Here is a 22,695-nt window from a genome sequence, read left to right on the forward strand (position 1 = left end):
TTCCCCCTGGGTTGAAAACAGTATTCATTTTTAATCAAAGCTTTTGTTATACTTGTGATGATGAAACTGCCTGCGCCTTGTATTCACAGTGTTGGACAATCTGTCAAGAGACTATGATCATGACTTTGACATCAACAAACCCATGACTGAAAAGTTGAAAGTTCAGCTCAGTTCAGCACATATGGACGAGGAAATTTTCAGTGAAAATGTCACCTGTGTATCTCTCTCCCCTTTTCTTGAAACCTAGGACCCCTTGAGCAAAACTTGCACAGGGACCAAAAGACTGGGAGTACTCGAATGCTGTGAATGGGACACAGGGAGGAAACCAAACAATCAAGCATCTATTTGTTGACTTTTCCTGAATTGCTAAAAAGTTAAAAAGTCAAACTATCCAGTTCAAGGCAGATCTTTGAATGAGCTTGTGTTATTGCAGCATGCCGTGAGTTCACATACAAAAGGAAAATTGCAACATTAATCATCATATCCACTGTCTGGGCTAATCAAGCCCTGTAAGCAATAAGTTGTTGATAGTAAAAATTGGCAGCAGGTGACTCTTTAGTTCTCTCCAGGCATCAAACCAAAGATCTGCAAACCAACATCATTCACATCTGCACAACCCTACAGACCTCTTCAACGAGCGCGTATGTGAGAAACACTGCCCACCACATGAGAGTATGGTCGCACTCAAGCCCCCACAAAACTGTGACACAAAAAAATAAACCTCTTAAAAGCATTCAGTTTCTGCAGCAGTAGTGACAGAGCAGGTGATTAAAAAGGTTACTCGGCTGTAAAAAAAAAAAAAAAATGACAGATGGATCCAAAGGTGATGATACAGTATTATTTAGCACATTACAGAAATGCAACTGGGACTTGATGCTTTTGTAGCTGCATCAGGGATCTCATAGAATATACTGTGCATCACTTCCAGGGATTCTCTATAAAGACACAGCCAGGTTTGACTGGAGACAGCTTCTGAAACCAGATGTCTGGATGCCTTCAGCCCTGGCGATGATGAATAGGCTTGTTGAAAGCATCAACAACTTGTTTCTCCATTATCCCAGCTACTGCACTGACTGACTCCTTGTCTGCATCGATATGAGTGGTGAGTTGATTTTGCCGAGGCCACTGCAGACAATGCATACTTTTTCTGGGCACCTAATCATAAAGTATTTTTTTTAAGTCTCTGTACAGTGTGCGCAGGCCACTCAGTGAAAACACAAAAACGTAAGCTCAGTACTTTTCGCCTCACATTCCAAGGTGCTGCAAGTCAATATGGTTCTGAATCAGATTGGCTGCATGTCGAGCTTCAGTCTATGCTGGAATGGAGAGGTGGTGCAGAGCATTGATGTGCATTACTAAAGTTTAGTCATGGGCAGACAAAATCATGAGCTTCATGAATTTCCCTGTATCTGAGTCCCCTGTCTTGACACTTTAGATCTCACCAGTGTTGGATAAAGTACACAACTCTCTTACTTGAGTCAAAGTATAGATTTTCCAAACGTTACTCCAATACAAATAAGTGTTGCTGAGTCAATTTTTTTACTTGCTTAAGTACTGGAGAACTTGCTTTGTAAAAATACTTAAGTATTCAAAGTAAATATTTTTTTTTACCTCAACACATTGTTGTATATTGTCACAATACATTTGCAGAAACTGTTGACTGAAGAACAACCCACTGAATGCGATGAGTTGCATGTAGAACCTGTAGAATGAAAAGCTTGTTGGATATGCTGTAAAGCCTAGAAATGTCCAGAGAGACACAAATTGACATGCTTTCTCAAGTTGGATGGTGAATTCCTGTGGGCTGTGATGAAGTTTATGTGCAGTAAACAGAGCCGTTGCAGTGATGTCAACAAATGCACATAGTGGGATGATGCAACAAGTTTTTAGTTTACACAACATTAGTACATGGCAACCTACCCAGACCGTCACGATGGTTAAGATTAGGCAACAAAGTCATGGATGGTTAGGTTTAGACAAAAGAACCATGTTGTAAGGTGTAGAAAAAAAACCCTCACATTATCAGGGAAAGCAAACCCTGGACTCCCGCATGACAGTCAGTTGTTTTTACAGACCCACCCACCAACTCTCTCACCCACCCAATCAGCGCACTCATGCTCCTTATGTTACATAGTCACCTGGTGCTGTCCTTCAACAAACAAACCACACGCAAAACTGCAAGATCGCAGTTTATTGACTTTTGCATTTTAGAAAAAGAAAAAAAATTACCCGCTGCCTTCAAAGCAAATCTTCGTAGGAATGTAGTGGAATCAAAAGTACAATAATAGTCTTTCAAATATTGTGGAGTCAAAGTAATATGTTTCCAAAAAAGTAATACTCAAGTAAAGTATGGATACTGAAAAACTGTGCTTAAGAAAATGTACTTTGCTATTGTCCATCACTGAAGCTCACAAGCCACATTTGTGAAGAAATCTGGGAGTAACTGAGGGTGTTGATTAGAGAATTTCTTCCACCCCAAAACCCCGTCTACACGCACATACACACACACAACCCACTGCCTGGCTTTGTGTTCGCCTTTCCTGATACCACATCACACGTCTTGAGTCCTGCACTCCTGCATACCAGCCCTACCTAATTACAGCAGAGAGTCCCACCGCTCCCCAAGCTGCCTGCAGGCTCCTCACAGCACCAGGCTATACACAACAATCTAAACAAAGATTTGGCCTTTCAACACGCTGGTTAAAAGAAGCAGCACACCACTCTCAACATAAACTCTGCAGCACCCGACCAAATTAGCCTTATTGATGAGGTACGCAACCCTGTGGTAATTAGTTCCCCCGCTAAATCTTTAAATCACCTCCTCACACTCAGAGGAAGGCAGCGTTAAGCTAAGCAGTTGTCTCCTTATTACGACTAATCTCGCAGGGTGAATGCAATACCTTAGACTAGATAAGGCATAACAGATGTCCTCCCTTATTACAAGACGGGCGTTTCTGGGAGATGTGGCGAAGGCTTCAAGATACGCAACCAGCAGTGTGAGGGTGGACCACCATGGAGTGTCGGTGCACACAGTCTGGGAGTCTGGTTGGAGCAGGCCTGGGTGCCTCTCTGTCTGAAGCCAAGACAGACAACGTTGGGTAACCGCAATGTAAAAGTGCAGCATCTCTCCACACAAACCTCCCTCTCCGTGTGGTTTGTCGCTCGCTCCCTTTGCTATCTGCCTCTCTGTCTTGCAGAGATTTTAAAAAATGACCCACTCAAGAGAATAGAGTCAGAATCGAGTGCCAATTTTTTTTTCATTATAATAATAATATAATAATCATAATTCATTAATAAAATTATCATTTCAGCACAATTAAGGCTGGGTATTGTTTAACCCTTTGAAATCTGGATCGACTTTACGTTTCTTGTGCTATGTTCAGACCACTTTCACAAGAATTCAAATCTTTGAACCCCAGGCAAATTAGTGCGATTTCTTTCAAACATATGTGGAAAAAAAGGAAAAGAGCAACTTGGTATGAAGTGTTCCACAAATTGCAAGAAATTAGTAGTTATTTCAAAATAGGGAGAATTTCTGGAATAGGAGAAAAAAAGCTGGGGAAAACAATATTTATAATTCTAATAAATGCATATTTAAAATCATATTACAGAATTACTATAGTTTTTTTAAAAAAATATTTGTACCTTCTTTTTCTTTTTTATTTGCTTTCTTTTACTTATTTTCAAGTGATTTTCTTGTACTTTTGACAAATTTCTTGCAAATTTCTTTTGTTGCTCACTGCCTTCCTCCCATGTTTTTGAAAGAAACCAAGCCAATTTGCTCAGGTGTTAAAGGGTTAAATAAATACAATATCAAAATAACAAAATAGCTTTAATTTAAACAACTGTTTTTCAAGAAAATGCGAGAAAATAACTTTCTCCTCCAAAAAAAGTGCCAAGCGTCTGACATGTTAATGTTGTCTTAAAAAAAAGCAATTGTACAAATACTATGGCTGAATAGTATGCTGGCTCAGATTGTCCAAATAATAATTTAAATCTAAAAACTGTCTGATCAGGGGAAAAGTAAAGGAGAATACAACCTGAGTAAGCATTTTCGCAACACTGGTTACATTTCAGTCAGTCCAGGCAAAGTACTGAGGTTCAATGCCTGGCCCTGAGCACTAATTTGGTCCACACGGGAGCTGAGAGTTTTCACAGCATCATTACTGTTAACAAGCATCTGCACAACATCCTGCTCTAACAGTGTCAGTGTGGGTCCCACATTTTCCTGACCACACAGAGAGAGAGCCCTTGCTACGGAAACTTGTCCTCTGGCCTTGTTTGTATTTTGCATGTTACCATCTCTTTCCTGAAACACTATAACCTATTTCTAACACGGCCACCTTCACAGTCCCAATCAGACCTGGTTATAAACCAAAACTTGATCTAAGCAAGAACAGAAATAGGATGATCTGACCACGCGGCCTGTAACTGAGCGCTCCTCACTTTCCATGAGCTTGTTGGGCTCGGTAACATTCTTCTCCATCGTTATTTCAACTGGCAGTCAGTGCAGCAGCGAGGCTGGAGCAAAAGGGGGGGCTGAGGTTGCTGGCAGGCTAAAGCGATGCATTCTTTGTAACAGTCAAGTTCTGGATATGGAGACAATTTGCTCAGTGGTTAGGATATTTTGGGGCTGTGTATATATAGTGCATGCTTTTCTAGGAAGAGGCAGTTTTGTCATGGATGTAAAATACAACACATTGACGACTACCTGCCATTACAGTACCTGCACTTCATTGTCGCACTGAAAAAAAAAAAACGATTTGTTGCGATTTGTTTGGGACCTAGTTTCTTGGTTACTGATTTTTGTTACCTGGCAGGCTGTCACTCAGCGTCTGCTTTCCGGTCTGGTGGCTTCTGATGGACAGCAGGGGACTGGATGGATGATTTAGCACAGATTTGCTTTGGAACAGGATGAATATCACGAGCAGATGATGCTTCCTGATGCCCAGCTTGTTTAGCAGCGCCAACTGCCTTGCACATGTGCAGGGGGACCACGGCCTGTGAGAACAGACGGCCTGGCAGCCCTCATCACAGCGAGCCTCTCAGTCTACTGCCCCCCTATACTCAGTCGTCTCAAAGGAAGAGGGAGGCAAAGTGAATAATTGTCTCTATTTACCAGGGTCAAGCAAAAGTGCTCCTCTTGAGCCTGAATGCAACACTGTGACACAACATGACTGTGAAGGCACACACACCTGCAGTCTGACTTCACTCTGTTGGTAATTTACACCCAATTCTTTCTTGCATCATCAAATTGGATAAGCCTGGGTCCGGTCCGATTGGGACCCACAAGGCAGTGTGTTAGCGTCACTCCAGGGAGGCCAAAGTGTCTCCACGCAGGCAGATGTGCTGCTCTCACCTGCTCCGATTCACTTGTCGCCACTCCGGAGGGAAACAGGGGGAAGTGAAGAAGTGTAATTGGATCACAGAGGGGATGCAGCAGTGTGGGAAAAGGAAGTTGGAAGAGATAAGAAGTCTGGACGGACAAGGAGAAAGAGCAAAGAGAGACAAACGGAGACAAAGAGACAGGAAGAGTGAAGGAGATCCCACCCCTTAGAGTCAGGGGAGGGATCAACAGCTGGATCCAGCTGCTGAGTCGGAGCTGTGTCACAGCTGCCAGGGGCTGACTGTCCCTCTGGAGACTAGACTGTTTGCTTTCTCCCTCTCTGTCTCTCCTTTCACCGCACTCACACCCTTTCATAGAAACTTAGAAGCAGTGCAGAGAGGTCGACCTCACCTGCAGCAGACGGTCTAGCCGACAGACTGAACTAATGAAATTTCTTGTCCCTTGAGAAGCCCATATAAGCCCATCTTACTTCCTCGCCAGATGTGGGCAGGAAACCCCTCCAGCAGACTTTCATCTCTCACACTCTGCATTGCTACATCACAGCCTGTGCTGACCCTATACACTCACCCTGAGGGCCTGTAAACACTGCTTGCTTTACCATTCAGCACCCATGTAACGATCAGCTACCAACAACAAATTTTTATTACGTTTTTTTTTAAATATCACGGCTGCATGTTGCACCTGTATGGCACAGCAACAATCTTACATATTTCAAAAGCTTGAGCAAAAATATATAACCTGTCTTAAACACAAAGTATTTATTGATGATAATTTAGGCACTACCCCAAAGCAATTCATCAAACATACTACTGCTAAAACAAATGCAATTAGCCAGTCTACAGCACATTTTGATAAATGACACACCCTTTAAGTTATTTATCAAAAAATGCCAAATATTCTCCTGTTCCAGCTTCACAAATGCTATAATTTGCTACTTTTCTCCATTCTGTATCGTTTTCATTAAATATTTGGGGTTTTATGCTCTTGGTCAGACAACAAAACAATTTTAGACATGGCCCTGGGCTCTGAAAAACTGTGATGGACCGACAGAATTTAGTTACTCTCTGACATTCTATATGCAAGAACAAAAGCTCTAAAACAAACACAGCATTTACACTTCAGTGGTCCTTCTATTCTGTTTCACAGCTTGGTGTTCAAACACCCACAGCTTTGGTTTTTTAATAATGAACAGTATTTCCTCCCAGCTTCTGTATTCAACCATATAACATTAAAAGTTTTACCACAGCCTTCTCCTTTTCCTGTGCTGGTGGAAAGAGAGAAGCGGCGGATTTGATGATGGACGTCTGAGCACAATAAAATGCGCTCGGCTGTCTCAAGCGCAGCAACTTTGACCTGAACACCCACACTCTATCCAGATGTACATCAGTGTTTATGTTCGCTTCAGTGCCCCTGCTAGGCCCAGGAGTAAGTGTTCAAGGAAGTATTACATTTGCGAACACATTAAGTAGCACATCCAGTTTCCTGCAATTTTACCAGTCTCTGAAAATACTGTTACACCGCAGAGCCGCAATGAAGCTTGGTAGTTAGCAGGAGGAAAAAGAAACAGAGGAGACCAAAAGCAGAGTCAGCTTGCCTCAAGCTTAACCAATCTCATGGGGAGACCAACAAGTCTGGTATTAAAACAGACAAGGGAGCATTTCATTTGACACAAACTGTCCCCAGAGAAATGTCTGGCGAGAAGCGATGACATGGTTTGTGTATCAAAATGCCAAACTGAAACTGGCAATTTCACTCATCACCAGTCATCTCTTCTGGTTATCTGAGTGCGTCACAGAGAGAAAAGGTGGCAATGTAAAGCCAGTGTAGAGCAATGAGGTGTTGTTTGAAGTTTCACTGCCCTTTACAAGGCAGTTTTGCAGAACATTAGTTTAAGTGAAAGTCAAATTGAGCAATTTTTAAGCACTACACTGAGAACTGTTAGAAATTGTGGCCAACGTGTAAAATTTGCAGCAAAACATTGGAAGGGTGCAGAGTAGTACAAAACATAAATGTTGCAATTTTCAAAATTTACCTAACTGTTTAAAGGTATACTATGCAGGAAACTCCGTATGTAAACATGATCGCTGGCGAAAATGAAAGGTAAAAGCCAACCTCAGATTCACTCGTTTGGTGTTTTGCCTCACCATATTTGTGTATTTTTGGCGGTGTTTCTCTTGGATGCATGCTGCTTACACTGACACCTGATCGCTACCTTTTCATAAAGACCCAATCTCATTTAAGCACTGGTGGGAGCACACACCCATGAACATCCAAAGCAAAAATAAGAAGAAAATCAGAAAATAGAGGCAAAGTCTCAGCAGAAAAATACACCTCCACATACTTTTAGTGGATCATAAGTGGTGACTGAGACGAATTTCATTCGTATATCTGTACATTTTTGTTAAGAAAATCAAGCAAAGTATATCTTTAAACAAACCAGATAATCCTGCATAGTATATCTTTAAATAAACCAGACAACAGCAAACTTACTTCTGCTTAAAATCCCAATTGACGCCCCTGCTTGACAACTTTATCGATTCACTGTCACAGAGTAACTTTCTAAATAAGCTTTCATTTTTTAACATGAAGAGATGAGTCTATTCAACAGGGAATGTAAAGTAGGCATTCTTGAACACACAAAAGAATAGTGGCAGAGATTGTGAAGAGCAAAGTGTATTTCAACAATGCAGGCTTTCCTAAGTTGACTGAGGATGCAGAACAAAAGCAACTCTAGCAATTAAACAGTGAAAAACATATATTTATCCTGACTGTACTGCAGGGACTAATATGAACATTGCTGGAATAGGAAAATTATTACACCATACGCCACATTTTTTCATCAGGTACAGCTCAAAGACACCATGGCTCAAGGTGTTATTAGCACCTGCCTGTGGTCACCAGTGGGTGGTCACTAAAGTACAAAAAAGACTGAAAGACTAGTATGAAAGAAATACCTTCTTTCAATCATTCACACTTTCTCTCCAGGGCAATTATGAGTTTTCTTTTTTCCCCATGGACTGGTTGCTTTTATGTTGGCAGGAGTGGAGAAGTGATTCAGAGTGGCACTTCACTGAGGTATCTCTTTCAACTAGCCTGCCTTTCAAAGAATTCAGTGAAATAATGAATACATTTGAGTGGCGCTATAAGTTACACTGCTTAAAAAGCCTCTGCATCTGTAGTTATCTCAAGTAAAGGCTAGCAAGCTTTTAGTATTGTTGCTCATAAGAAATTCTAGCTAAAGCATAACAATCCTACACAATATCGCCAATGTTTTTTCAAGGGAAGTGATGTGTTTAGTCAAAAAGTTGCCAAGACATCACTGAGACAGGAAGCAATTTGGGCGGTAAAGGAACTGATAGACACAAAAGTTTGTTTTTACAGCTTCAAGAAAGAAAAAAAAAGGCAAAATGTTTGCTCCTTCACTCGCTCCAATCACTGTTCCTCTCATGTTGCTAAAGGGGGCTGCAGCGCTGACAAGCGGTCCATTCTGTCACAAACATGGGGGAGGTCGCTTTAAAAATTAGGCCTGGCCTATCCTCACACCCAGCTAATGAGAAATGAAGTGAAATCAGATAAGAATTTGGAGAGGGATAGACCAACAGACAGACGAGGAAGCCCCCCTGCTCGTGTCACCTCCGCCACTCATGCCAGCGCTTGTCAGGGCTCATTTCCCCCTCAGCTGCCTGGAGACCCCCTCTCGCCTTTCTACTGGAGCCAGAACGACCCCCGAAACAGACAGAGGGACAATTCTTTATGGAGACACACTCCAATCCAACCAAAAACCACAATGATATGAGGTGTAAATTATTCCCCATAGCAACATTCTGACATAACCAACTGGAAAGCTTCATTACTTCATAAGTGAAATAACACAAAGGAGAGTAAATGGCAAATAACTCTTGAAGCCAAGACAACCGGGCTTTGCTTTACTGAATTTGGAGATATTAAGGCTGGCTGACGTGCCTCATTATCCCTAATGACATCTTGTATCACTCTCTTTCCTCCATGTTAGGGATCAAAAGCATCTATGCTCAATGACCTAATTAATAACCTTGAAGTAATGATTTTCCTTTTTTCTATTATTTTGAGAAGACTCCACACATTTGTAATAAAGCATACACTGGCAGACTACAGTGTAATTCTTGCATGATAGCATGATAGCAATCCACAGTGTAAAACTGAGACAAAAAAGGGTGCAACAGAAAATATTTTTCCTTATAAATGGATCACACAGATGAATGCAAGGAGTATAGCATGCTATTTTTAGTATTGTGGCTCCTTCATGGCATCGAATCTGTAGTGTAACAGTTATATTTGACTTCTACGTCATCCAGAAAACTTGTAAATTTGTAATTTGACACAATTTGAAAACTAATAATGGAGACTAGAATTAGTAGTGGCTCATGAAACACATTCCACAATGCAGCTTATGGTTTTTAAAATGCTGTTTTTCATGTCGTATTTGATTTCCTCCCTCAAAGATGACCTATTTTCTTTGCAGTAGATCTTGCATATTGAAACACAAGAGTGATTGCCGTTAATTGGCTTAAGTCTTTATTTTTAGTGACCCCCCCCACATCTAATTTTAAAGTCATCCATAAAGCAAATGATGTACAGCAGAGAGTGACAAAATATCACAGGCACAGCACAGCACCATGGAGCCAGACTACATTAAAATAATCATGAACTGCTGTGCTGGTGACCTGCAGAGCAAAAATAAATAAATCAAGCCACTTCAAACGTTTGAATTAATGATCACAATACCCTTATTGTAAAGTTTTTTTTGATAGAATTGTGTATGGAAAAAAAGGGTAACATTGGGGATTTCATCTGCAGAGAAAAAAAGCAGCCATCAGATGTCTTGCTGAGATGTTTGGATGTAGAACTGGCACCCTGAGTAAAAGCAGTCTGTTCTCACATGGCCCGCCAAACACACGTCTGAAGCATCCAGGCCTGCTCAAGAGAGGCCAGCGAGCAGTGGCTTTAAAGAAATACTTCATACTTGGACCCTGTGAGGCCACTGATCAAACATGTCATGCTCAGAGAGATGCTTGAGAGCAGGTAGGTAAAGCTTTTTGAGGCAATGCAGAGCAAAGACAAAACTCTGACCGTCGCTAAGTATGAAAAAAAAAACGCTTTTCAGATGTTTTTATAGAACATGAACTTCCACCCGCATTGGAAAGAGTGATTGTAGAGTTTTACAGTTGTCCAAAACATACATTTTTTTAATTATTCTTTGGTTCAGTTTCCAAATTCCATAATCAATTTCGGTACATTCCCCTTTCTCTTTATCCTTGTGGTCCCTGTGATTTATAATTAGGGGACCTCCCACAAGAAGCCCTCGTAGCTTCTATTTCTACATTCAGGCCAGGAGTCGCGGTAAGGCCTGCGTCTCCTTTCACCCCTCCCTCTCCCAAGGCCAAACCCTGGGCCAAGATCCCGTCGGCTAAGCCCTCTGTCTGGACTGCACTCTACATCCAACTCCTTGATCCATGCAATACTTCTGCAGACACTTGTGAAATTCAATTTGTATGAAAGTCTATACTTGTAAAAAGAAAAAAAAAAGCTTTCTGATTTGAGAAATCACTTGAATTATTTAAACAACTGATGAGTTGCCTTTAGCAAGAGCTGGCTTTTTAATAAGATCGCCAGAAAGAACTTGAGAAACAATATGTTTTAATGACACAGGACCGTAGTCACTGTCGCAGTGCTGTAATTTGTCCTAACTTTAATTCATCTTGTCGTCTATAGCCATTTTTTCTCACGCTCAACTAGCCTAATTAAGGTGCCTTTTGAGAGTGAAGTGACATCTATTTCTTTGAATAAAGCCCTGAATTTGTCTCTGCCTGTGAATATGTGAAAACCCCCTTTGTGCCTGGGCTGACAGAGGACTTTACACTGCCTCTGTTACCCTGGAAACCTTTTGAGAGGTGAAGGCGAGGACAGCCAAAGAGGAGATCATCTTGGCCTAAAACTGCAGGTAAATCCTCACTTAGGCAGTCCAATTTAAACAGTTTTACCATTAAAAAATAACTTTTCATAGAGGAATGAAAGGAATCAGCAAAGTCTGACAAATTTCTCCTCTATTTATCTAATAAATTTCCATTTGTTAAGCACTTCACCACTGCCCCCGAGTTGAGTTCAAACTCTCCCATGAGCTCAGCGTTGGAGTGTGGGAGTGTGTTCAAAAAAATCAATCAATTCACAAACTCTTAATGAAACAAATCTGAAAAAAATGACCTACCTCCAGAATGCAGGTCCCCGGAGCTGTGTTCTCCTTGATGGACACATTGTAGAAGTTTCGCTCAAAAACGGGCTCATTGTCATTTATATCCTGGAGAACAATGTTTACCACAGCAGTGGATGACAGGGGTGGTTTCCCTCCATCGGTTGCCACCACAGTTATACTGGGATTGGGGTTCTTTTCATAATCCAGCTGGGAGAGAGTGGTGATAATCCCCGTAACGGAGTCTATACTGAACCAGTTGTAGTAAGCACCTTGGTCTTGCAGAATGCTGTAGTTTATGTCCCCATTGGGCCCCTGGTCTTTGTCTCTAGCTGTCACCTGTAACACAAAGCTCCCAGGAAACACCACTTCAGGGATCACCTGCCTGTACACTGGCTGGTCGAATAGAGGAGGGTTGTCATTGATGTCAATCACATGGATTATGAAGGAGGACTCGGCCCTGAGTGGAGGAGTGCCCGAGTCTGTTGCCATCACCCTCAGCTCGTAGGTGTCTCTCTCCTCCCGGTCCAGAATCTGGTCCACACAGATCAGATAGATGATGCTATCTTTAGTGGTCAGGGCAAACTTTCCATCTCCTCCTTCTAACGACACGTTGACGTTGGCATACTCTCCATAGTCTGGGTCAGTGACTGAGATCCTGGCTACATACTGGCCTGGCTGCGCACCCTCTGAGATTCTCGGTGATCCATCCTCACTGAGAAATATGATGGTCATGGTGGGCTGGTTGTCGTTGTAGTCTCTGACGTGGATGGTGACGAAGGCATTGGTCACCTCCGGCTGGGTCGCATTGTCTTGCGCCTGAACCACTAGCTCATGGACTCTCCTCATCTCAAAGTCCAGCGGCTTGTTGAGCGTAATGATGCCAGTGCGAGAGTCAATGACAAAGTAGCGGTCAGGGTCGCTTTGTCGTCTGTTGATTTCATACAGCACCATTCCATTGTCTCCTTCATCAGCGTCTGTGGCAAACACCTGCAGGATGTTGCTTCCTGGCTGGAGGTTCTCAGATATTATGGCATGGTAGCGGCTCTGGTTGAAAATGGGAGCGTTGTCATTAATGTCTTGTACAGTAATATCTAATGTGATCTGATCAGTCCTTTTGGGGGAACCACCATCAAAGGCCTCTAAAGATAAAGTATAGGTGGATCGTTTTTCTCTGTCTAGAATGGCGTTGACCACCAAGTCAAGATAAAGAACCTCATTGCTTCCCCTGCGGGTCTCTAAAGTGAACGCTTGGCCAACATTTCCGTCCTTGATAAGGTAGCCCTGTGTTGTAAGCTGGCCTTTATCAGCATCAACAGCTGGTTCAAGAGGAAACTTGGTGCCGATAGCCGTCTGCTCAGGGATTTTAAACATGGCTCGTTTTCTTGGGAACATCGGGGCATGGTCATTTATGTCATTAACCTTGATGGTCACCTCCACAGTCACACCTGTCATGGTGACTGCTATGAAGTTGTATCTATCCCTCAGTTCCCTGTCCAGAACTTTAGCGGTTTTAATAATGCCCGTGCTCTCATCTATGTCCAAATCACTGCCCACGCCTGTGCCCTCATGGTCAGAGATGAAGTACAGGGATGCTATGATGCCGGGAGGCAGTCCCGCACTGATGTCACCTACAATTGTGCCTGCAGGCTGTTCCTCATCTAGCTGTAGCTCAAGGGTCCCCAGGACCACAGGTGAATGGACTGTTACAAGCTCCAAGGCCACATACACCATTAGCACTATCCTTCTGTTCCACCAGCCCTCACGGCGCAAAGGGTCCATTATAGACTTCCCAAAACCCTTGGCAGCTGTCTTCATTTTGGCTCCTTCTTTTTAAACCTGAAGACACACAAAGAGGAAAAGCTTAGCAATGTCAAAACCTCATAACAGCAGGAACTAAAAAAGATGTATTATTCCTGCATTGAAATACAGATTAAGTTAGTTTAAGAATAATAAGTATACGCCTTAAACACTTCCTCATATGTTTTATGTGCTCTGATCCCAACCATGGCACATACAATACACCCTGCACATAACATTTTCCTACACTTCTTCGTTCACCTAATAAGTCAACACCTTGTTCCTCCTACATACCAGAAAACTCTCCTTTGCTAAAGAAACATCAAAGCCACAGGCCGCAGCATACTACCTCAGACAGGGAGTCTTTGGCTGTGGCAATTCAACTCGAATTAAAACGATGCAAAAACTGCTACCGAGTGTGTCGACCGTAGCAGCACTACCCTCTCATCTAAGTGGATTTAATATTTATGTGTGCTGCCACATTTAGCTCTCATGGAGTGAGCAGTTTGGAAAAATTCATCCAAGAACCATTTCAAATATATAACTCTCCCCAAGCAAACATATCTTTCTTTCAATACTTCCGAGAATCAATTTCAATAATAAAGTGTTAAATCAAGGGGAGAGATATTTCAATATTGATATTCAAAAAGTAGCAAGGGTGTCAGAATTCCTTGCATAAACAATAGGCAAACTCTGGCAATGGACCTACACAACTGCATTGGATCTGTAATTGAGACTGAGAGACACATTGTAGCAATGTGGAAATTATTCAACAAGACTGTCACCATCTGCAGAATAATCCAAAACCACTAAGTGTCTGGCACACAGAAAATTATTGTGTCTTTTTCATTAAATAAAGAGCGCGGCTTCCAATTGTCTGTGGTTCTGTCTAAACTCGTGTAATTTATAACTACTTTGACTTGTTTGAGAAGTAAATCCAGCTTTAATTTGAAGGAAATATATACAGAGGCACATTATACTGTATTAAATTTTGAGGAGCTCAAAAGAGCTATTGAAAGTTCTTCAAGGCTCCCCCCAGTGGTGCAACTGATACTTGCAACATTCACATAACGTGTGTGTGCGCGTGTGTGTGTGTGTGTGTGTGTGTGTGTGTGTGTGTGTGTGCATGCACTAAATGCCTCCCATGAGTCCCTGAACATGGTGTTGCGATCTGTTTCAGCCGCTGTGGTGACAGTGTGTTTGAGTGACAGAGCAGTACAGCAGAGTTGAAGGGCTCCATGCAGTCTACCTCTCTCCCCTTTTTCTGGCTCTGCAGCATTGTAATTGAGGGCTGCTGGAGGTTGGCCATAAGCACACAAGATCGCGGGGCTAATTTCAGTCTGCTGTGACTCAGAGCCCACTACACCGACGCTAACTAATTAATTGGTCTGAATTCAATTCAGTGTGAGTAGTGAGAAACCTCACGCCATTACTTGTGAATTTTTACATGTAAATCAATGCTGTTACATATTTTCAACTTCAAGATAAGTTAATAGTTTAGGAATAACAATGAATTCTGAATTGATTCGCTGCATTCATTTCTAATTCTTAAAGATTATAACAATTGCAATTGACAGGAGCATTACAAATTTACCATTACATACTTTGGGTTGCTCTGTGAGTGCTGTTCTTGGCTTAAACATAAGCACATCCATGACAGCCTCAAAGTCTTAACAGCACTTGAACTTTTAAGTCTCAGCATTGATTTACTTTACGGCAACACTGGGGATGCGCTTTTAAAAAGCTTTCTCCAAAGCACAAACGATAGCTTTTCAAGGCCAGAATCTTTGTCCAAATGCCACAACTGAAATAATGCACTCTCTGGTTGAGCTACAGTGGAAGACCTCTGCAGAGCAGAACAGCCTAATGGATATAGCAGACATAGTCGGGTAGGCTAATTGCACAATACCAGGCTAAGAAGGACATATGGTTTTAAAAGATTCAGTAAGTTAAAGAAAAAAGTCTGCACTTTGAAGCTAAGATGTGCACCAAATATATGACAAATACTGTCACCCACCCAGGGCTTCACCACTGAGAGTTTCATGTCTGAAAGAGTGTGGCAGTTAGCAGCCAGGATAAGAAAGGTAACAACCTATTCGTGCAGGCTTCACGGAAAGCAATCCGGAAAAAACAATTCAAAATAGCTGCTGATGGTTAAAAGCTGTTGCATTCCGTAAGCCAATCCTATTGTGGCTTGGATTCAGATGTTTTCCTTGCATCATTGTCCTAGATCATAGAGAGTCCCTCCTGCTGGTAGTTAAAGTTTTGTTAAGATGATGCAACTGCTGAAGTATTAACCCTCATGTACCTGCAGCAGGGCTACTATAATATTTTATCTGCACAATTGTAAAAGCTCCATTAAGGTTTTTTTCTACAACCTGTGCATAATAAAGCATGTACATCCCTTTGTTAGCAATAACTATAGCATTGACCCACTTTCTTTTGAATGCTATAAACCAAGTCAACCAAACGTATCCAAGGTTTCCAGGATTTACATGTTGAATGAAACCTCTGTTTGAATATCATTCTGGGCACTTCGCTAGCATGACTGGAATCAGCATCAAAATCCCTGGCAGCAGTGAATGCCAAGCCCATCGGGACTGCATTTTTCTACCTCTCCACTGTGGTCTAGATCACGTTTGGCATAATGTGTCAATATTCATTTTTCACGATTGCTGAAAATTCATTTGTTTATTTATTTTTCACTGTTCGAATCTGAGGAGTACTATTTGTCTTTCTTTCACTACAAGATCAAGACAAGCAGGCCTTTGGTTTGGCAAAACCTAAAATAGACAATACATCTGAACAAACACTGCTGTCTTCCTCCATGAGCCAATACCTACATTACACAGAGGGATGCCAAACCTCTCATGAAATGTTATGATGATTCAACTATGTAGAGAAGAAGATACATCATCGTTAATACAGTAGATTTGCCACAGATGAAACTGGCCAAGTTATATCATTTCATCTGTGAAGACATATCTTGAGGATATTGAATAATCATCAAATACTTATCCTAAGCTTAAATCATGAACTATAATCATACATGATATTTGAGATAGCCTCATGTGAATTAAATCAGATGCTTTCCTGATCTAACCAGAATTTCTAATCTTAAGAAATGCAACCCAGATAATGGGTAACATCTATCACAGTTCATCAAAAATCATGACTCCAAATACAGTAGTACAGCTGCAATACTTTAATTAACACAACCAAATCATTTTCACCACCAGGCCAAGAGGGACAACTGTAGCGACAGGCTATATGAAATGAGCTTCTAATTCCATGTCATGATTCCAGTTAACTCAAAGAAAACTTCTGAGGTTTCGAGAACATGCCAGGCTGCCTGAGGCTCAATGGAGCCATAATGAAAACCACAGACAGAACTGTAGATTGACTGGACATGAGGATGACAGGCTGAGCACAAAGCAAAATAAAAAGCCCTGAATGTTTGCCAGACTGTTGCCTCTCACAAGTGCAGCGTCTCTGTGCCCTGCATTAGTCTTTAAAACGTCAGTCCCCTCGGCATGAAAAAAGGCCAGGGAAAGCCATCACAGGCCTCAGATACACATGCACTTCCTGGCCATAACAAGCACGGTATTTGGAAAACACACAGCTACTTTTTTAACGATGAGGCAAAGTTTTTGTGTGTCCCTGACAAGAAGGATTATCTCTTTCCCACAGCACAAGCAGCATGGGTTGGTTCAGCTGTTTGTGTAAGATGTTCTGGATAAAACAACACACACCTTATGTCTTTGAAGATGACACCATCTGATATTGCATTGGGGGCACTAGTGGTTGCATCATTAAAAACACATGTGCATTGAGTTACAGTAGCAGGGGTGCAAGGAGAGTTTGGACATGATTACTGAAACTAAGGTCAAAGTTAACCTCTTATGTGGACCTGCACTTAAATATTTCTAAACAGGTGGGATTTAAAACATGTTTAAGTTTCCTGCTCAAGCATAGATGTAAATAATTTATTTTTGGCACCAGAGGCTGGTCACAAATGAGAAAACAATCTCCAGAGGTGATAGCGTTCTGGCACAACACCCTCAAACGCCATGGTTGACGTACACTTGACTTATATTATGATGACGACACTGCAAGAAGATGAGTCAAACCGCAGTAACTGCAGCCAGGGAATTTTCAGAAATGTAAGGCAGCAAGAAACTCTCTGGGTGGTGCTGGTGTGGCCGTCCTGGGAAAAACATATCTTGTGTTTTTCATTCCTTTTTAGGAGTCTGGAACACTAGCTTCATCAATAGCATATGCAAGCTACAAAGACAAGACTAGTAAAGTGATTACTTCATGCACTGCACCAAGGGTTTATGACATAATCCTTGGATTGTAATAAAAGCTGTGGAGGTCCAAAGTATGGTGGTTTTATCCATCAGTGCTGCTTTTTTGTTTATTTTCTCTGTGAATTATAATTTCTGACTTAACCTTAGTCTTTAAAATGTCATACTTAATTAAATAGTGTTTAAAACAGGCGATACATCAACAAATAAACTGATGGCAATGCCCCAAAACTAAGCATATGGATAGATAATAGATAGATGGGTGGATGGATGACAATAAAATTCAAAAAGGCTTTAGTGGGATGGATATGGTTAGGGTCTGGTCAGCCTCAGGTTATTTTAAGTATTCATTAGACTGGCAGCAATAATGTAACTGGCATCTCCTAACTAGGGATGCACGATAAAATCGGCAAATCATCGGTATCAGCTGATATTGGCTTTAAAATGAATTATCGGAATTGGCCAACATGCTGCTTTCTGCCATTAAGACAAATCCTTTTTTTCTTTTCGTTTTTTTTTTTAAATATATACATATTCAAAGTGAACAAGTACAAAATATATTGTACGGCACAGGTAACATTTCTGAAAGAAATATTGGATTTTTGCTGATATCCAATATGCCAATGTATAAAACTCATTCGGATGATAACCAATACGACATTTACGATATATCAACATTTTTTTCCCCGCCCAATTTTAATGATTAAGTCTGTAGTCTGTAGTATTCTGTTGTTGCATTAGCATCATGTTGTGCATACTTTTATTGTAATGGCCAGCCAGCAGATGGAGACAATGCTATTCAGTGCATGTAATATTCATTCATTTTGCAAAATAAGTAAACTTGACTTCAACTTGACTTTTTTCAATAAAAAAAAACTAAATAACATCTAATAATATCTTATAATAATACATTAATAATATCTAATATCGGCAGAAATCAGCATGTTGGCCATTACTGATATTTAATTTTCGATTCATTATTCGCCATTACAGATGACATGCATGCATGCATCTCTAAAATTTAGTTGATAAAATAAGTAAGTATATAAATGAAGATACATCTAAAAAATATAGATAAACTCCGTGCAGGCATACAAATAAGGAGGTATATTCAGTCAGAAAATTTGGGGAGGGAAGTTTCATAATTTTCCCCAAAAAGTGGATATATATCGATATTAGTATCGGTTATTGACCAAATGAGTCGTTATATATCGGCAACAATTTCAATATAGTGCATCCCTCCTGCGAACTAAACAACACCACTTTAACCAAAAGCAGGACTCCGCCATCCGACTCAAACTGACGGCTGGTGGGGAGTAAAAAAGAAAGGAGGAGCCTGCACTGGTCTTGTCTAAAGTCAAAAAAAAGGCAGCATAATTACACAGCTGCACCATGGCAACCATCACACTCACAACTAAAGTGCGCGGTGATGGAACCCAGTGGAGACTTAATTAATTTATTAATTGAGGGAAAGAAACACCTTTTCACGGTCAATGAACACAAGGCTGCCACCACAATAACTGTGCCGACATGTGGGTAATCATTTGGTATGCGTTCCAGTGAAGGAAGAGGGAGGCACAAAGGCTCAGCGGCAGCACTCGGAGGACAATGAAATAACTCCATAAGTTGACCAATTTGAGAGGAATGTCTCAGAGGGGGTTTTAAAAAGTGCGACCTGACATGCAGTTAAAATATTTGGCTGCTGTTCAAAATGTGCACGCAAGCTTGGCATGCACTGTGCAATGTTACCTACACAAAAATTCTGTTTAATACACAAAGAACATTGCATGCTATGACTCAGATAACATCATTTCTGTATGACAGTTTGCATGTAAAAGATGAAGAAAAAAAAAAACTAGCACACCATATGTCCCTGAATGTTGCAGAAATAATCTATAGGGATATTTTGGGGGCTGTTTCTTTCAAGCAACTCTGAAACAGACTTTAAATGAATTAGTGTCTTTTAAAAGTAAAGATGCGAGGGTGCATCACTGTGCCGCTACATAAAGGTTTAAAAATGAAAGAGCTGGAAACCGGTCTGCAAAAATAGGAAAACGTCCAAAGTCACGTATGAGTTTTTTATTAGCTTCCACTAGAAAGTACCTACTGCAGGCAGGGGATCAGCGAGTGAGTTTTCAAGTGTGAGAACAAGAGAAAGAAAAAGTGTGTTTTCGATGAACTGCATTGATGGAAAAGTTGATCGCTTCAGATTACAAGAGGAGCGAGGAGATGTGTGACCTGCTGTGATGGATACTCACATTCATCTGTTGCTCTGCTGCGTATAAAAGAAGATAAGCCGAGTTTCCAGATATCCAGACTCTTCTTAGTACTCCCGTATCAAGTCCAAAGTGACAGTTAAATCCATTTCAGGACTTGTATCCTTTGCCAGTAGAGATTCTCCCTCGTTGCACGCAATTTGTTTCTTGCTAAATCCCTGTTTTGCTCTTTCAAAGTTCTTCCCAGACGACAAGATTCAAAGTCAAACTTGTGCCTTGTAAAACTTTACTGTCGTCCTTTTCAGGTGGACGTTATCGACTCAACGGCATCCACTTTGTTTTAGTCTGGTCGCAGACACACTGCTGCAGCACGCCGACTGAAAGCAAACAGTGTGGGGCAGAGCAGAGCGGTGGACGTCCCTCTCCAAATCTAATTTATTCAACACGTGACGGAGTGCAACCTCCTGCTCCTCTCTTCTTTAGTGCTGCTGCTGCTGCTGCTGTGGCTGCCACAAGGAGCCTCACCGACTGCAGAGAGGCAGGCCAGGTTATTGCTGAACTTTGGTGCCACCATCCTATGCAAAAGGGAAGTGTAAATCAGGAACAATGCTTGCACTGATTCACAGTTTAAGAAGTTTTGAGACTATCTATTTGAGATAGTTTGCTGTGGCAAAATGCAATATGGCAACACATTTCTGTTTTAGACTAGGTTGAGGTTGAGTTGAGGTCTGAAATGTTGAGCGCCACATATTTTTATTGGGAAAACATATGTAGCCTACATTTTATGTTTTGAAAATGTTTTGTTCTTTTTTTTTCTAATTCTAAAGGGCAATTTTTCCCAAGTGCAATTATCTTCCATGTGCAATTGATGTAAATATTTTTAACTGTTGACTTTGCACCTTGTTTCCTACCATTGCACCTTTGTTTTTTTTACTAGTTATATTGTTCTTTTGCTTGCTTATCTTGTACACACCCTGCTGCTGCAAAAAATGCAAATTTCCCCATTGTGCCACTTATAAAGGGTTATCTTATCTTATCTTAACATCTTAACTTCTTATCTCATCTTATTTTATCTTATTCTTTTGGAATAACTCTACCAAAGAAAACAGCAGCACTGCTTTTTGACATAAATTATGAGATTAAAGGTGAATTCCAGTTTGGATTTAAATAACTGCCTAGATTTTGGATTTAGGAATATATATTAGCAGAAATTACATAAATACCTATGTGTCTATAGTAAACACCTGAAAATAAGAGTTGTTGTGTTGTTGTGGCATTTCTCCTTTACTGAGATGGCCATGTTGCTCACCTATGTTTCTACAGCAACCAAGAATGGACAAACCAAACACTGGTTCCAGAGAGGGCCATTCTCATGTTTGCACCACCACCGTAGTTAGCAACTCATATGCAATGAGGAATGCCAAAATTAAACTGATGTGTAATGTCAAACTGTGTTATTCAGTGTTTTCACCAGTTTAAATGTATTGCTTTTTACATGTTTGCAGAAAAAAATACATTTGTAACAAAAAAGGCACATGATGACAGACAAGAAATGTAACAGTTTTTCTGCTTGACAAAACACACAGTTAAGGACTACAGTGAACTTGAGTTGATAATATGTAACAGCACTATGTTATCTAAGAGATATGAAAACCTTTGTTTTCTGTACAGCTCCACTTTACATCTCAGTATGCTGATGTTAATTACTTTTGACTCCACAACTTTGTCTTTATACTTCATTTCATGCAATCTGTAAACATTATTTTTTGTATAACATGCTATTTAATACTCTGTTTTCTTTGCACTCTAAATTGCAGTTGCACAAATATCATAACCAGGCACAGTGACATTTTACTTTTCTTGTCTGCCTCCCTGTCACACCAGAATAAGTGACATCACGACATATAAAGGACATCTAATGCGGATGATATGCATGGTTGTCCCTGTGGAGGTACAGCTGCAGGCTATTCTGACCTAGCAAAAACTGAATCTGACTTTGTGACTTTATGTGTGTGTTCATGTACTGTAAATGTATGTGTGGATTGGCGTGTATGTGTGAGCATGTCTGTGTGAGTTTGCCTCTTCTGCTCCACTGTCACAGTAATAATGAGTAGCTGCCAGCACTGGAAATCATTCCACTTGGTGATATAGCAGTTCAGAGAGTGAGAGTAAGGAGACATAACTGGGTTGCTTCTAAGAAAAACAGTTTAGCCAGCCAAAAAACGTTGAACTGTGGTAGGGATGACACTGACCTAACTTTTTAAAAAGTTTTATTTTTCTTAATCAGCACAAACAGAGTGATGCTGCTATGTCAATATATTTATGACTACTAAATACTTTCACCGTATTTGGTTGATATGATTTATCATAAATCATATGACAATGTTTTGTCTTGCCATGGGTGTGTCCGTTTATAAAATATGTTTCTTTAATGATGATAACAACAATGATCAATCCATCTCCAAAAAACAGTAAATGATAGCAAGATGATCAGTTGCATGCATTCACCCCACTTATGTCAAGTGTTCCTCCACAATAAATATGATTGTTGACACAGCAGGGGCTGTCAGTTGTTCTCTTGTTTATAACTTCAAAATGCAAAGTGACAAGGCTTTAATAACTTCCATAGCTTTCAGTGATTGACAATAAAGTGAAACTGACTCATGGCTCCAGCACTATTAGATATAAAAGCCGAGCCCCTCTTGGGAGTTGACTGGAAATGTAGGCTATGCTTCTTTAAAGAGACAAAAGGAAAAGTTAAGGGCATTGTTTCTTTTCCAGACATGAAAAATACCCACA

General features: G+C 40.8%; 1 protein-coding gene across 1 annotated transcript in view; it reads right to left on the reverse strand.

Annotated features, from left to right (window-relative positions):
• The window catches only part of LOC121943513 (protocadherin-16-like), a 90,864-nt gene extending 70,606 nt beyond the window's left edge, over window positions 1–20,258 (reverse strand). Inside the window, exons 1-2 of the mRNA XM_042487034.1 lie at window positions 19,939–20,258; window positions 11,592–13,412 (exon numbers count right to left, since the gene is read on the reverse strand). Coding sequence (XP_042342968.1) covers window positions 11,592–13,391 — 1,800 coding nt within the window. The 5' untranslated portion in view covers window positions 13,392–13,412; window positions 19,939–20,258. The remainder of the gene's footprint in view (window positions 1–11,591; window positions 13,413–19,938) is intronic.
• Window positions 20,259–22,695: the final 2,437 nt, after the last annotated feature.

The sequence above is a fragment of the Plectropomus leopardus genome, chromosome 5 (assembly GCF_008729295.1).
Source record: "Plectropomus leopardus isolate mb chromosome 5, YSFRI_Pleo_2.0, whole genome shotgun sequence".
Lineage (NCBI taxonomy): Eukaryota > Metazoa > Chordata > Actinopteri > Perciformes > Serranidae > Plectropomus > Plectropomus leopardus.